This window comes from Mytilinidion resinicola (genome assembly GCF_010093595.1).
Source record: "Mytilinidion resinicola strain CBS 304.34 unplaced genomic scaffold BDZ99scaffold_2, whole genome shotgun sequence".
Classification (NCBI taxonomy): Eukaryota; Fungi; Ascomycota; class Dothideomycetes; order Mytilinidiales; family Mytilinidiaceae; genus Mytilinidion; species Mytilinidion resinicola.
The window spans coordinates 1,687,372-1,701,039 of record NW_022985438.1 but is presented as its reverse complement, the minus strand read 5'-3'; the positions used below and the strand labels follow the sequence as shown (position 1 = coordinate 1,701,039).

At 55.7% G+C, this 13,668-nt stretch overlaps 5 protein-coding genes across 5 annotated transcripts; 2 read left to right on the top strand and 3 right to left on the bottom strand.

The window, feature by feature from the left end:
* Positions 1-1,198: 1,198 nt before the first annotated feature.
* On the top strand, positions 1,199-2,621 carry BDZ99DRAFT_433213 (GroES-like protein; the record flags this gene model as incomplete). Its single annotated transcript, XM_033717389.1, has 2 exons — positions 1,199-1,746; positions 1,818-2,621. Exons 1-2 carry the CDS (start codon positions 1,489-1,491, stop codon positions 2,619-2,621), a joined length of 1,062 nt encoding a protein of 353 aa, XP_033583163.1. The 5' UTR covers positions 1,199-1,488.
* A 445-nt stretch (positions 2,622-3,066) lies between these two features.
* On the bottom strand, positions 3,067-4,778 carry BDZ99DRAFT_406765 (uncharacterized protein; the record flags this gene model as incomplete). Its single annotated transcript, XM_033716460.1, has 3 exons — positions 4,437-4,778; positions 3,755-4,382; positions 3,067-3,695 (listed from the first exon to the last, which is right to left on the bottom strand). Coding segments are annotated over exons 1-3 (1,296 nt in total), but the record flags the coding sequence as incomplete, so codon positions are not given.
* A 208-nt stretch (positions 4,779-4,986) lies between these two features.
* BDZ99DRAFT_130802 (uncharacterized protein) lies at positions 4,987-5,747 on the top strand. Its single transcript, XM_033712613.1, has one exon. The coding sequence runs from the start codon at positions 5,021-5,023 to the stop codon at positions 5,498-5,500; it is 480 nt and encodes a 159-aa protein (XP_033583161.1). The 5' UTR covers positions 4,987-5,020; the 3' UTR covers positions 5,501-5,747.
* Positions 5,748-8,019: 2,272 nt separating this feature from the next.
* BDZ99DRAFT_458089 (thioredoxin) lies at positions 8,020-9,363 on the bottom strand. The gene is made up of 3 exons (XM_033718837.1): positions 8,923-9,363; positions 8,728-8,838; positions 8,020-8,670 (listed from the first exon to the last, which is right to left on the bottom strand). Exons 1-3 carry the CDS (start codon positions 8,952-8,954, stop codon positions 8,466-8,468), a joined length of 348 nt encoding a protein of 115 aa, XP_033583160.1. The 5' UTR covers positions 8,955-9,363; the 3' UTR covers positions 8,020-8,465.
* Positions 9,364-10,644: 1,281 nt separating this feature from the next.
* BDZ99DRAFT_514801 (uncharacterized protein) lies at positions 10,645-13,552 on the bottom strand (the record flags this gene model as incomplete). The annotated part of the gene is made up of 2 exons (XM_033724910.1): positions 10,645-13,423; positions 13,491-13,552. 2 exons carry the CDS (start codon positions 13,550-13,552, stop codon positions 10,645-10,647), a joined length of 2,841 nt encoding a protein of 946 aa, XP_033583159.1.
* Between the last annotated feature and the right edge of the window lie 116 nt (positions 13,553-13,668).

The window sequence follows — 13,668 nt, the reverse complement described above, 5'->3', positions numbered from 1 at the left end:
GACAGCTTCAAGCAACGTTGGAACCACCTCGGGGGTGGTATGGCTTGCTGCGAGTGGTTTCGCGGTGTATACTCACCTACCTCTGCAACGATCCAAGGCCAAAGTAGTTCACGAACACGTATGTGCATCTCCCTCCACAGCGCCCCCTCGTTGCATCCACATCTGCACCTAGCCCTCACCCTTTCAGCCGATAAATGCACCAGGAACCCACATGTGCAGCCCGAGAGATTATGGCAGCGCGCCTGGATGCGCTCAGACGGGGCGTGGAGCTCCGCGGCAGACCCTTACCCCGCGATAGCCTACCGCGTGGTGGACCAAGGTAACCAACGTGAGCCGTCCCGCCGGCGGCATGCATCTCCACAATGGAGATTCGCCGCGAAAGGCTCCGAGGGCGCTGGTTCGCGCATCTGATGCGGCACCAGCATCGGTAGATGGGCGGTCCTGCGGCTCTGGGGAGCGCGTAGCGTGCTGGTGGCTCGGTGTTGGGGGCGGGGAAGGGGGACGGTGGTGGGGCTTGCGGGGGAAGAGGTTTGAAGGCAGAGTGGTGGGCAGGCGGTTGGTGGGTGCGTTCGACCGAGGGATGGTGGGAGGGAGGCTGTTAGGGGGGGATCCTCATGTCCGGGCTGTGGGACTACGATGAAGTTTTAACTCTTTTGGCTGTGATGGAGGAAGAGGGGCTGAGGCTGAGGGGCTGGCGGGAGGATGCCATCGATCAGATGGAATTGATTATTGATTGTGCAGACGGTGCGATCACGACTGTTATGGGAGTTGATGATTGATTGATTGATTTGATTGCGATAGGGGTGTCGCCACCAGCCCTACCCAGGCTGCGGTGCGCGGCGGAGCGATGGAGGGGTGGAGGGGTAAATCATCAGGTGAGGTTCGGTGGAATGCGTCGCTTGCTAGGGTGCCGTTTGTTCGAGAACGTCATGCTCATGCACCGCGGTTCCTACTGCAACAGTGTCTGCCACGGAGCGCGCCCGCCAAGTCAGCCCACCTCAGCACAGAGGAAAAAAACCCTTTGAGATTGCTACCCGTGCCCGCGTGGGAGCAGCAAAGCTCGTCGCCAGCCGGCCGAGAAGCCTTCGAGGCGTCGTGAGACTGTCATCCGATGCTCCGTGTAGAGCGCTGCCGCCAACTGCAGATGTGGCTCTGCTGCGAGGCGCCAATCATGCCTCCACCTGCCCATTGAAAGCCTTCCGGAACACCGGCCGCCAGCCGGATGCGGCAATGTGGTGCATTGGTGGGAAGCTCGTAGCCCACAGCTCCCGCCAAGCTTGTCCTCCGGTATCATCGCGACCCTGGGACACGACGCGCTGGAAGTGGGGTTTCGAATCGAGAGCTGCTCTGGTGACATGAGTGACCAGTATAAAGGGCCTGCTGCCCGCCGTCGGTGACACTTTCAATCATCAGTCCACTGAACATTCCTCACTCAAACAACAAGCCTTTATACCCCAGACTTCCTTTCAACTCGCCAATTACATCACAATGGCGCCCTCAATCCCAACAGAGCAGTACGCCCAGGTCTTCGAGAAGAACGGCGGCCCCCTCGAGTACAAGAAGATCCCCGTCGCGAAGCCCGCCCCAGATGAAGTCCTGGTCAACATCAAGTTCTCCGGTGTCTGCCACACCGATCTCCATGCCTTGAACGGCGACTGGCCGCTGGCCACCAAGCTGCCCCTCGTCGGTGGCCACGAAGGCGCCGGTGTTGTGGTTGCAAAGGGCAACCTCGCCCAGGATATCGAGGTATGTTTCCGATTCTGTCCACCCCACGTTCACCCCACGTTTCAGATCCACCATACTGACAACTGATCCAGATTGGCGACCACGTCGGTGTGAAGTGGATCAACGGATCCTGCTTGGCCTGCTCCTTCTGCCAACAGTCCGATGAGCCCCTCTGCGCACACGCCCTGCTCTCCGGCTACACCGTCGACGGCTCCTTCCAGCAATACGCCATTGCAAAGGCCGCCCACGTGGCCCGCATCGACAAATCCATTCCCCTCGACGCCATTGCACCCGTGCTCTGCGCCGGTATCACCGTCTACAAGGGCCTCAAGGAGTCGGGCGCGCGCCCCGGCGAGACTGTCGCCATCGTCGGAGCTGGAGGTGGACTCGGATCCCTCGCCTGCCAGTATGCCAAGGCCATGGGCCTCCAGGTCATCGGCATTGACACGGGCGAGGACAAGAAGAAGATGGTGACCGGCGAGCTCGGCGCCGAGACCTTCATCGACTTCGCAAAGTCGACCAACCTCGTCAAGGACGTCCAGGCCGCGACCGCCGACGGCCTTGGGCCCCACGCCGTGCTCCTCGTCGCTGTCAACGAGAAGCCCTTCCAGCAGGCCGCCGAGTACGTCCGCCCCCGCGGCACCGTCGTCTGCATCGGTCTGCCCGCCGGCGCTTACCTGCGCGCGCCCGTCTTCGAGTCCGTCATCAAGATGGTCACCATCAAGGGTTCGTACGTCGGCAACCGCAAGGACACCGCCGAGGCGCTCGAGTTCTACCGCCGCGGCCTCATCAAGGCACCCTACAAGGTTGTCGGTCTCTCTGAGCTGCCCATGGTCTACGAGAAGATGCGTGCTGGTGCCATTGCCGGTCGCTACGTTTTGGACACCTCCAAATAGGCGATTTCATGCCGGGGTATAGAAAAAAGCGGCGCGGCGTTGATGGGTGGATGTTGATGAAAGAGAGGAACTGTACCATTAGTTTCCTTGGGTAGGAGACGGGAAATGGAGATCAGACAGCGACGGCGATGAAGCGACGAGACTATGAGAAAACCCGGAGACGAATACTCTAATTTCCTTTTCACCAAAGTCCAGTTGGGATCTCGAAGGCTGGCTTCTCATTCAACCTGTATATATTAAATGGGAACCTTTCAATCAAACCTCAAAACACCATCGAATGCTGTGCATGAAATGAGAAAGAATCATAATCATGAGAATGAATATTCACTTAGAAGGAACTTCAACTTCCAAGCTGATGGCTCCCAAGCTGATGCTGAATGCAAGCACTACTGCCTCAAACAAGCAGCGGCCCCCTCTGCTCCCTCTCCTTCTCCAGCTCTCCCTCATCTTCACTCGCAAACACCTTCGCCTCCAGCCACTGCGTCGCCCGCGCACACGCCTCATCCACATACCGCATCCACAGCCACGCGCCCGCATACGTCAGCGTTACAAACGTGACCATACTGACCCACACCACGGGCGCGCCGCCCCGCTTCTGCAACCAGTACTGCTTCTCCCCCTCCACCGCCTGGTGCCACGGCTCCCCAGAGATGCCATACACGATCCAGACGCCCAACGTGCGCAGAATCGTGCCGTGGATGAGGTAGACGGCGAACGAGTGCCGCCCCAGCCACATGAGCCAGCGGTGCTCGAGCGCGAGGCGCGCCGCGGGCGAGAGGAAGACGCCGACGATGCACAGATCCGTGCCGATGGCCGTGAAGCGGCGGCCGTGCTCGCCCAGGTGCACGCGCTCGGGGATGAAGTAGGGCGTCAGCGACTGCAGGTACTCGGACCACGGCTCCCATTCTTGGTGCTCTTGCGGGTAGGAGGCGAAGTAGAGGCCGCAGGTGATGAGGATGGGCGCGGCGAGGTAGTTCAGGGCGCGGCGGTGGGAGGAGATGAAGGTTTGGATGGCGGATTGCTGGGACAGGTCGGAGATGAGCATGCCGAAGTAGAGCTGGACGCCGAAGGTTTCTGGGGAGGAGTGGTCAGCGCGGGTACGGAGGGTTGGGGAAAGGGGGAGGTGGGCGTACCAGTCATTTGGGACGCGTCTTGCCACCAGTAGAGGATCATGCCAACGTAAACGGCGATGCGATACCGTAGCCTCATAGCCATAGTCGCGGCCAGCGTGATGTAGACGTGGAAGGCGCCAACCAGCAGTCGCAGCATGGCCCACTGATGGCGGTCATAGATGTTTTCGTTGGTTGTCCATGTGCTCCGGATCGTGTCAAACAGCCGCACGAATTCAAGCCATAGTGTCTCCTCCTGGATCGGGCTGTCGAAGCGGACCCAATATGAGTCGCAGCGAGAGGCCGCCCGATAGCCTCCAAACACGGTGAAGGTCCATGAAATAAGGAGGGCAATGGTAGCCGGCAGTATCAATCGTGGTGGTCGACGAAATGCGCTCTTGGCAATGGCTTCATAGGCGGCGTAGGGGTTGCCGGCCTGGGATAGCTTCAGTGGTTTTAGTGCACACACAAAGCCGGTGAGGAAGGCGAAGATGGGAACTCCGATGCGGCCCTGCCACGGTACTCGGATGATGGGATATTGAAGGAGGCGCGGTGTGGTGTCTGCATTATCCTTCGGCCAGAATAGTCGGTAGTCGAAGGCTCGCGCCAGATGGGTCACTATCACAAGGACAGATGCGATGCCGCGAAGGCCCTGCATAGGATCAGTCAGACATGTGTTTGAAGCTCTGACATTGGCAGTACCAACCTCGACCCACTTCACGCTTCTGGCGCTCTCCCGGCCCATTCTCGCTGGCAAATATGGAGGACTGGGAAATGAAAGGTCATGAAAGCAATGAGAGGATAGTATGAGACGGCAGTGAAATGCTCAGTGAGTGACGGTAGATAAGAGAAAAATCATAGACACGAACGGAACCACGGCTCTATGAAGAGAAAGAGGTGGAGAGGGGAAGAACCACGGTTGAGAAAGGGCTGCGGCGGAGGTCGCCAGGGCTGGGAGCGCCTCTTCTTATTGTTAGCCATGGTGACATGGTAGGCGTGGCCTCGGCGCGGATCACAAGTTTAATCGCAGGTTATCCAGGCATTGTGGATTGCAGTCGACTGGTAGGGTAAGTGATGCACAGGGGAAGCCGAACAGAGGCCATCGATCACTGCTGGTTTGAGCCAAGCGCCGTCTGAGAGAGCTTGCGACGGGCCAAGCAGCTTGCCGAAGCCTCCGCCCACCCACATTGCTCGCCCTGGGCGTTGCCAAGGGCTTGAATTGCCTGGGCGGGAGGCTGGTGGCCGCTATCCGAACAGTTTTGGGCCAGCGGAGCCACAGTGGAGCAGCACATGTGTCAAAGTCTCACTGCCAAGGCCCTCGCTGTCCTCTTCTCGGGCGGCGGAGCCATGTCACGACTGCTGGACATGAGAGCCAAGCACCCAGCCTTGCAAACCGATATGCTACACCACCGGCGTCATGCGGTTTCTTCGAGGAGATATTGCAGATTCGCGAAAGGACCCGTTGGCGACGAAGCACCCTGTCCGAAACAGAACGAGCACTTGAAAGAGCAGGAGGATGGCCACGTGACTCCGCCGTACCATCTCTCGCTCCATCTCTGCACTGTGGTTGGACGGCGGTCGCTGACAGTCGGGGGCACGCCTTGCGGAGAGACGCGCATCTCCATTTCACATGCCTATCTCGCCTTAGGAGGCAGACGTGCAAGCCAACCAGCATCTGATTCTCCACCACGCAGGCCCCGTGGACGTTGTGAAAGGGGGAGGTCGTCTCCGGCACAATCATTCAGATGGCGGCGCCACAGCGCCCGATAACGCTGTAGCTTTCTCCGCAACAAACACTTTGACGACATGACCAATTGCACCCCGGGTCCCAAGCACGTTCCAGGCTCGAATGCCTCACAACTTTCTTGTCCACATTCGCGACGCGCGGCTCCGCAACATGGTACAAGTGACTCCCCTGAACACCTGCGAACCGAGCACGTGCAGACGGTCGCTTCTGATTGTCTCGAGCTTGTGGCTTTGATTAACGAAGATATAGTTTGACCGAAGCAGCGTCGAGAAGAACCAAACAAGGTCAACCTCACGGAACTCTCGAAGACTAAACGGTAGCCGAGTAGACCACCATCGAGAACCATGTTTCAAGACCACTGATCGTGTGGACTCACAGACGAGTTGATACTTCGCAAAAGATACTGCATTCTCGATTCCTCCGTCACTCGCTCAGCACTTCATGCATACCGGTATCTAACTGCCATGTGTCTAGTCTTATATACTGCTTCACTCGAGTAGCTGTCCACCCATCATCTCATTCCCGCATCCTTGATCTATTGGCCGACATCTCGGAATCGTCTTCACGTCTCCCGAACCCTATAGACCCCTTCGCGTCTATCTCGCACTCGGATACATGGCCTTTCACCGGCTTTGAAAGCCCACGCTTGAACCCTATCAGATAGCTCCTCATGCCCTGGCGACCGTTGCCTCCTCAGGGCCATACACAAAGTCGTTGCAGCTAAACTGATAAAAGCAACTTCGGAGGTCCCTCAGCCTGTTACCTCGACCTTCTATAATCAAGCTACATCGTACTCTATGCACTCCGTTATCTCAACTATAAAAAGAAACCAAGCAGTAGTCGCGCCGCGCGCACTCCGCACCTACCAAAACCACTTTCGTGCGGTTCAATCTGTGACTCTTTGCAACTAACGCCGCTAAAGCCTCCGTAGAGGCACCTTCGCGCTTTCTTATCGGTCTGTCACCGTTGAGCTGATATCGGACCCCCGGAGGCAGTTGCTTATATCTCAATAACAAACTACACTAAGTGCACCTCCATATACCCTTTGCGTCTATCAAAAACGGTTCCACGCGGTTCGATCTGTAAATCTTTGTGAGAAGATTGACCAGAGCCTTCATGGAGGCACCTCACTACCTTCTTCTACGGATCCACCCGTTGAGCTAGAATATACCCTCTAGAACCAGTTACTTACGTCCGAATAAAGATCCACACTGCGCGTACGCGACGCCTCCCGTGCGTCTGCCAATATCGCTCTCACACGGCCCGATCTGTAACAAATAGTAACTAAACCACGTGCGTCTACCAAGGAAGCGCCTCAGCGCATTTTCCCTCATCCTCCTGCCAAAAGCCCCCCCCCCCCCCTTTCCGCGATTTCAAGGCACCTACTCCCGTCCAGAAAAGGAACTACCCAACGTAGCTCTCGCATACCCCTCCGCGTCTATCAAAACCTTCATCTCACGTGGTTCAATACGTTACTATTTTCACCAAACGGCAAACGGGTACAGAATCCCCACAGGGTTGCCAGTTGCAAGTGTTACTTCTTCCGCCTAATGCGTCCCCTCGGTATGACGACTTAAGCGGCTGAGGCTTTCACATTTAGATCGATTCAATGCGGGTAGTCTCAGCTGATGGGATTATGAGAGGGGGCATACGTTCATATCGGCGCTAGTACCATTCCGGAAGGCTGTTATGCTCTCTCTCTACCCTCGACACTTCCCTGCTGCAAGGGGTCTGATCATACTGGATTGAGGAAGTGGTGGGGTTGTAATGGGGCAACGCCGAACGAAGTGGTTGGCGTGGGGAGTTGTTGAACACTGAACACGGCAGGGGGACGAGGCGGGGGTTTGGTCTTCTGGGATAGGGATCGGAGAGGGCTGGAGAAGAGGTTGGGTAGTTTGGGACTGGGGATGGGAGGTAGGTGGATTATATTGAATAGTGATGTACTTCGGAAGTCTTCTAGTGCATAGAAAGAAGGCCCAAAGCCAGTTGACTGCCTCTATGGGTAAGGTCGCAATTCACTCCTCGCGTAAGGTGGTTTCTTGGCATATCTTTTGAAAGCCCAATCTTGGTCCGGCCAAGGATGAGGTCTCGATTGTTAAGATTATCATTGAAGTGGCCACACAAGCTGCGTGAGTGGTACATACTATGTCCGGCCTAACTAGGCAAGGGCCACTATTTTTTCACGAATAGTGACGTCAATCACGCAGATACATAGGATAGGCGTCTGGAGGCGATGGATGGAGTTTGAAAATCTAACATGAGCTTCGTAGGAGCCGTGTAAGTTCCAACGTTCTAGCAAGGGCAGTCACGTTGCTTTAAAGCGGTTGGTGAACTTGACTGTTCGACATAACAGGTCTTTCATGTAGTAGCCGCAGCGAAGACAGAACGTAGAGGGAGATAGTCAAGACCTTGCTTTCGTCCACGTCGGCTCGTAAAGTCTCGGGGAGCCAGAGCGGCGGCCCGAATGTATTGATACTTCATAGAATCGAGATCGTTCTGCGTTTTAATTGCTGCACTACGCGCAAGAGAAAGACCACTGTTTGCGTCCTGATATGGAAAGTTTCATCATTTATCGGTGTAGAGGAATCGAAAGAACGTGAACGGTCCGGCGTCTATATCCGCTATTACAAAGCAATGAAAAGGTTTCTTGATAGTTACGCATTTGGAAAGTGCTGGAGGGGTGCCCTGATTACTTTGTCCGAGTGCCTGGATTCCGATCGGCCGGTTTGTCTCAACCATCACACAGAGCCTCTTTCGCAATGGCACCGGCACATTTCTACAAGCCACTGAACACAGCATAGTCGTAAGATGTTACATTTGTATTGCCGAATGACGGTATTGGGGAGCCTATAATACTACCGACCGTTGCTCGCTTGAAAAGGTATGGCCGGCTCGCCTGCATCCCATAGCCATGCAGTTATCACAGTCGTCCTTCCAAATTTATGAGAACATGCATCCATCATCCCGCTATTCATTTCGTGATATACCTCATGGCTTCTCGCTCTCGGGCAAGTTGGCCTTGATAGCTGCCTCAAGAGCCTTGGGGTTGGCGCCGACAACCTCAGTGATCTTCTTGCCGCCCTTGAAGAGCATGAATGTGGGCATGGCGCGGATGCCGAGTTCCTGCGCGACGTCGGGGACTTCGTCTACATCGAGCTTGTAGAATCTCGCGGTTGGGTAGTTGTCGGAGAACCTGCAGATGAGATCAGATTTCGTTTGCGATCGTTGCGCGTGCGACGAGGACACTCACTTGACGACTTGAGGAGCGATGACTTTGCAAGGGCCGCACCAGGTGGCGAAGCAATCGAGGACGAGGAGAGTGTCCTTATCATCCTCTAGGGCCTTGTCGAAGGCGGCCTTCCTGTCAAGAGAACTTGAGTCAGTGCATGCGCGCAATAGCGACCAAGTCCATCAGATGTGGACTCTAGAGAGGTGGAAGACTTACGTCTGCAGGTTGTGTACGCCCTCCTTGCCCATTTTGCTGGTGGTATGAAAGAATTGAGGAGTGAAGAGAGGTCGGTACAGGTTGCTTGTCGAAGCTGAAACTATTCGCGATGACGTAGTGATGAGCAAAGTTCGTCTGAATACTGAAGGAGCGAGCATCAAGAACGTTGATGTATTATATACAGAGCAGGAAGGGTGACTCGGGGGCGAAGCGTGGATTCGAGATGGTTGCGGACTGGATTACAATTCCAATGATGCTTAGGTGATGTTCTCGGCAAGTGTTGACGGCCCGTGCTACGGCGGTGTTCGCTCGGTGCAGAAGGAAGCAGGATAGTGGCGTGGCTTGCGCGCGAACAGGAATAAAAGGGCGACTTACTGGATTCCAAATCGTAGGACGGGTGTCTGGTGGTGATACTGGGTTTGTGGTCGCTGAGAAGGTTCTGGGGCGGCGATTGCGGGTGCTTGGCTGATTACTGTATACAAAGACCCCTCAGCCCCTCGGCGGCCAGAAGACGGCGCTGGAAATATGACGTGCTTAATCGCCCAACGGCGGGGTACTTCGGAGTAAGCCACATGTGATGTGCACGCATTCACTTCGCTATCGCATCTACCACTTTTATCGACAAGGGTAGTACGCGGCAGTGAGGCTACATCATGTAGTCAATTTGATATAGATATACTTGTTGGTAATCAATTGATTCACACCGATGAAGAGGGACTCTTGTATTGAATCATAGTCATGTGGAATTCACTCCCTAGATTCCTCCTAGATTGAGCATCGTCACTAACTGTTCCTGGACTGGGCAAAGCCTCGATATGCTGAGGTCAGAAGTCTTGATTATTGATCTCTATATGCACACAAAGGTATGGGCAACTCTGCGCTTGCTTCCCAGGCCATCTGCTATGTTATTTTCTGCTTCCCAGGTTAGACAGACATGTGGTCTGCACTGTTTGCTCAGTCTATGAGATCAGTGATGTTGACCATGCCAAAGAGCAGTATTTTTGGCAGCATGAGCTCCGTAAGATTCGATAGTCTGTGCACACCGTTACGGAAAATATGACAATGAATGACTGAACTGGCATCAACCATCAATACAAGTGCGTTGAAACTACACTACACAATCTCAACCTGAAAAGGTGTACGACTGGCAAAAGGCCACCAAAACACGCTCGCTCGCTCAATCGTGGCGAGATGGAAGAAGATCCACATGTCTTCTCCAGACCGATCCCAGAAAAAAAAATGATATCACACACTCCAAGCCAGCCGGGTCAGCGGAGACCAGATACTCGCTCCCTGCCATCTATACCGGACCCAGACATCCCGTAGCCAATTTTTTCGACAGACGAAACGAGATTAGACAGTCTGTTCTCGACAGCTGATGTACAAACTATAAAGAGAAGGGTATTTTCAGTTCCTGTTGAATCCAAATAAACCGTCCTTCGCCCCAAAACAAGAAAGATAGCCAATTCGCATTTCATCAATGGTTGAAAGTTGGAGGGCAGAGCACGTTGGACAGATACGTAGGGATGTTAGAACCAGCTGTCGTTGCTTACCGAAGAGACAGAAGACACAAAAGCTCAAGGGAAGTAAAAACGAGTGACTGAGATCGGAATGAGGTCCAGAAAAGACTGACAATGACAAAGGAAATTACGAAAAAGAGTGGCGTGGCTGGCAACGACAGATCGGTTCTAACAAATTCCTCGTTCATGCAACATATTCCGATCACTCAACGATCGACGCTCTCGATTTATGAGAAGTAGAGCTCGCACGCCTTTGGTCGACAGAAGACCCTCGTGCAGGTATGTCTAATAGCTTTGCAGATCCCGCACTGAGGTGTCGCACATGGTTGCCAAGATCGACACTCCTTGCGCGTTGCACCAAAACCGGCTGCTCCTCTGTGGGCGACTCCCGATCCTGATCAGGAGATTCGCCGACATTCGAGGGTGATGATCCAGCCGCAGAGGCTTCGTCAGCTTGGAAGTAAGTCACCAGCGCTTCGGTAGACTTGACTCGAGGATTCCTGTGCACAACAGTTGGCTGACGAGCAACCCCGCTGTGGACGGTTTCCTGGTCGACTAGCTTTTCGGCTGCGTTACTTTGTGCGTCGTCGTCTGTATCGGATCCAGCTGTTGGAGCCATAGCTGTGCTGCTAGGCTTGCGAGTGAAGAGCTCACCAGATTGTGCTGATCGTCGTTTCTCGTCTGGCTGTGGCGTCAATCGGCGGAAATACTCGTCGTCGGGGATTCCAAGTTCTTCGTAAGAAGCGTTGAAGTCCTCATGCTGCTTTGGTGTGACAGCCGAACCAACGCTGCTTCGAACATGAACTTGATTTGACCGTCTCTTAACGGGCTTCCCTGAAAGCCACGATCCCTCTGAGTCCACAGACGCCAGAGACTGTGACATTATCCGCGAAGCGCGACCACCAGGGCTGACAGGCGAATCGTTCCGGTTTACGTCGTCCGTTGGGGTAATAAGAGCGTCTGCCCCACGCTTAGAGCCTGGCCGACTTCCGCCTTCGATGTGAATACTTGACGGCTGCTTATTCCCCCGACGAGCTGCAATAGGCTTCGAGCTCGATGCATAAACCTCCGGTGATTGGACCCTTGAGTCGGGAGGCGACAATGGGAAATCTGGAAGGTCCTCCTTGAACTTAGACATGGTACGAACTGGAGTGCCCGAAGTCCGCCGAACCTGCGGCGGTCCCACCAGATGTGCGGGTGGTGGTTGACGCGACATTGATTCTCGCGACGTGTTTGAAAATGAATGTTCTGACGGTGTTGTCCGTCCTTGGTCAATAGACGATCTCTTTCCCCCACGACGAAATATCGACGCCCAGACTCCTGCGCGCTTACCGCTAGCTTCTGAACTCCGTCTAGCTGACGTTCGCTGCGGTGTGACTTCCGTTGGAGCAATGGGTAAGCTTTGTCTCGAGCTCGTTGCTTCTTGTGGGGTAGGAACCGGCTCGACCGATTGTACCGGCTGCTGAGTAACCATTTCTGATAAAAGATCCGGCATGTAAGACACGTTTGATATACCGCGAGCGTGGTGGACTGGCGAAGTAGGAGGCGACATGCTTGCCCGTGAATAGCGAACTTCCTGCGCGTCCGCGACGATTGGCTCTTCGAAGGGACTCTCCAAGGGAGTGGGCACCTCGTCGATTGGACGATGGATCTCTAACTCGCGATTTTCGAACGGATTACTTGAAATCTGACCGCTAGCGGGGTAGTTCAGATAGGTGCTAGACGACTCGGTTTCCATGGGGTCTGGTTTCGGGGTGGCGGGCTGCTCGTGCATCGGAGTAGACGGTTCTTTTTGAATGCCTAGGCCAACGGATCCAGTCGCTTGCTGAGGTACAATGGCCGGCGTGCCACCTGGTGCCTGTGCCTGCTCCTTGGCCCGTTGCTTCTCTGCTCTGCGCTCCAGTTTGCGCTTGATACGTTCTTCATCAGCCTTCCTCTTCTTCTCTCTCCGTCTCTTATCTCTGTCCATAATCTCTCGTAGAGCGCCTGCATCTAACGAATCAGCTAGATCATCAATCGTCCTGCTCTTGTTCAAAGCCTCCTTGCTTTCTTTTCCATCCTTGCTAGTCGTCGCTCTCTTCTCCTTTCTCGACTCGTTCCGTGATGGGTTTTGCGGTGACGTATTCGCGCCACCTGGAGAGTACTGCAAGCCGGAGAGGCGGATCTTGGGCCTGGGCGTGAACATGTCGAGGGCGCTGACCCTGAAGGCGCGGGACTCGGATCCTCCCGACATTGAGGAGTGGATTGACTCCTCAACAGGTAGGGAGATGTTGGACGTGGGCCGTTCGAGGTGCCTGTTCAGGCCACTGCGCATCTTCTTGCTGTCGCGGCGCAACATGCCTCCTCCAGCGTTGCCGGCGGGTCGCTTCTGGGGCAGCGGCATGCTCATTGCGCGTATCTCCTCCTCCCGCACGTGGTCATTCTTCCGCTTCTTCGTGGATTTGCGTCGAGGGAGGGCCGGGTCGTTGGCGCTCCGTTTGCCCCGCAGCGTCTGTGGGCGCTGCAGCTTGCCGCGCTCGCGTGCTGACGGGATGCTGGAGTGCGATTGTCCCTGGAGCTGGAAGTTGTAGGGTGTTTCGTACTCCTGGGTGACGGGCCGCAGGTGGGGACTGGTGCCGAGTTCCTTGGTGATGGGGAGGGCCGTGATGTCTTCCTGGCTGGCCGGGGGGGAGAGGTGCTGCCTCTCGCTGGCGGTGTGTGTAGGCTCGAGGTCGGAGGAATGCTTCTCGAGGTTGACGTCGCGCAGGGACGCGTCGGAGCGGGAGGAGGGCCTCCTTTTGCGCCTGTTGCTTTGGCGTGTGCTAATCCGGCGACCCAGGGCCTGGGACGTGTCGGGCATGACGCCTGATCGCTGGCCAGCATAAGCAGCGGCAGGCTTCTTCCCTTCGGCGACGGGGGCGGGCCCGTCCACTTTTAATTTGGTGGCGCGACGGCGCCCAAACGGCCACGGCATCGGGCGGCCAGCGGGTATCGCGAGGTCGCTGTCGAGGTGGTGTTGTTGCGACGATGGCCATGCGCCGGGCGGGTGGAGTTGGGGAGCGGTGCTACCGGGGGCCGTGGATGGCGGCGGGTGAGATTCGCGTGGGTGGTGGCGAGGCGAGTAGCTTCATGGCGGTGCGGCGCGGTGGACCGTGGACGAGCAGAGACGGCGGGCCGAACGGGGAGGGCGTCCTAATATAAGCTGTGATGTAAGGAGGGAGGCAGGCCGATGGGCGCAAGGCCTGTG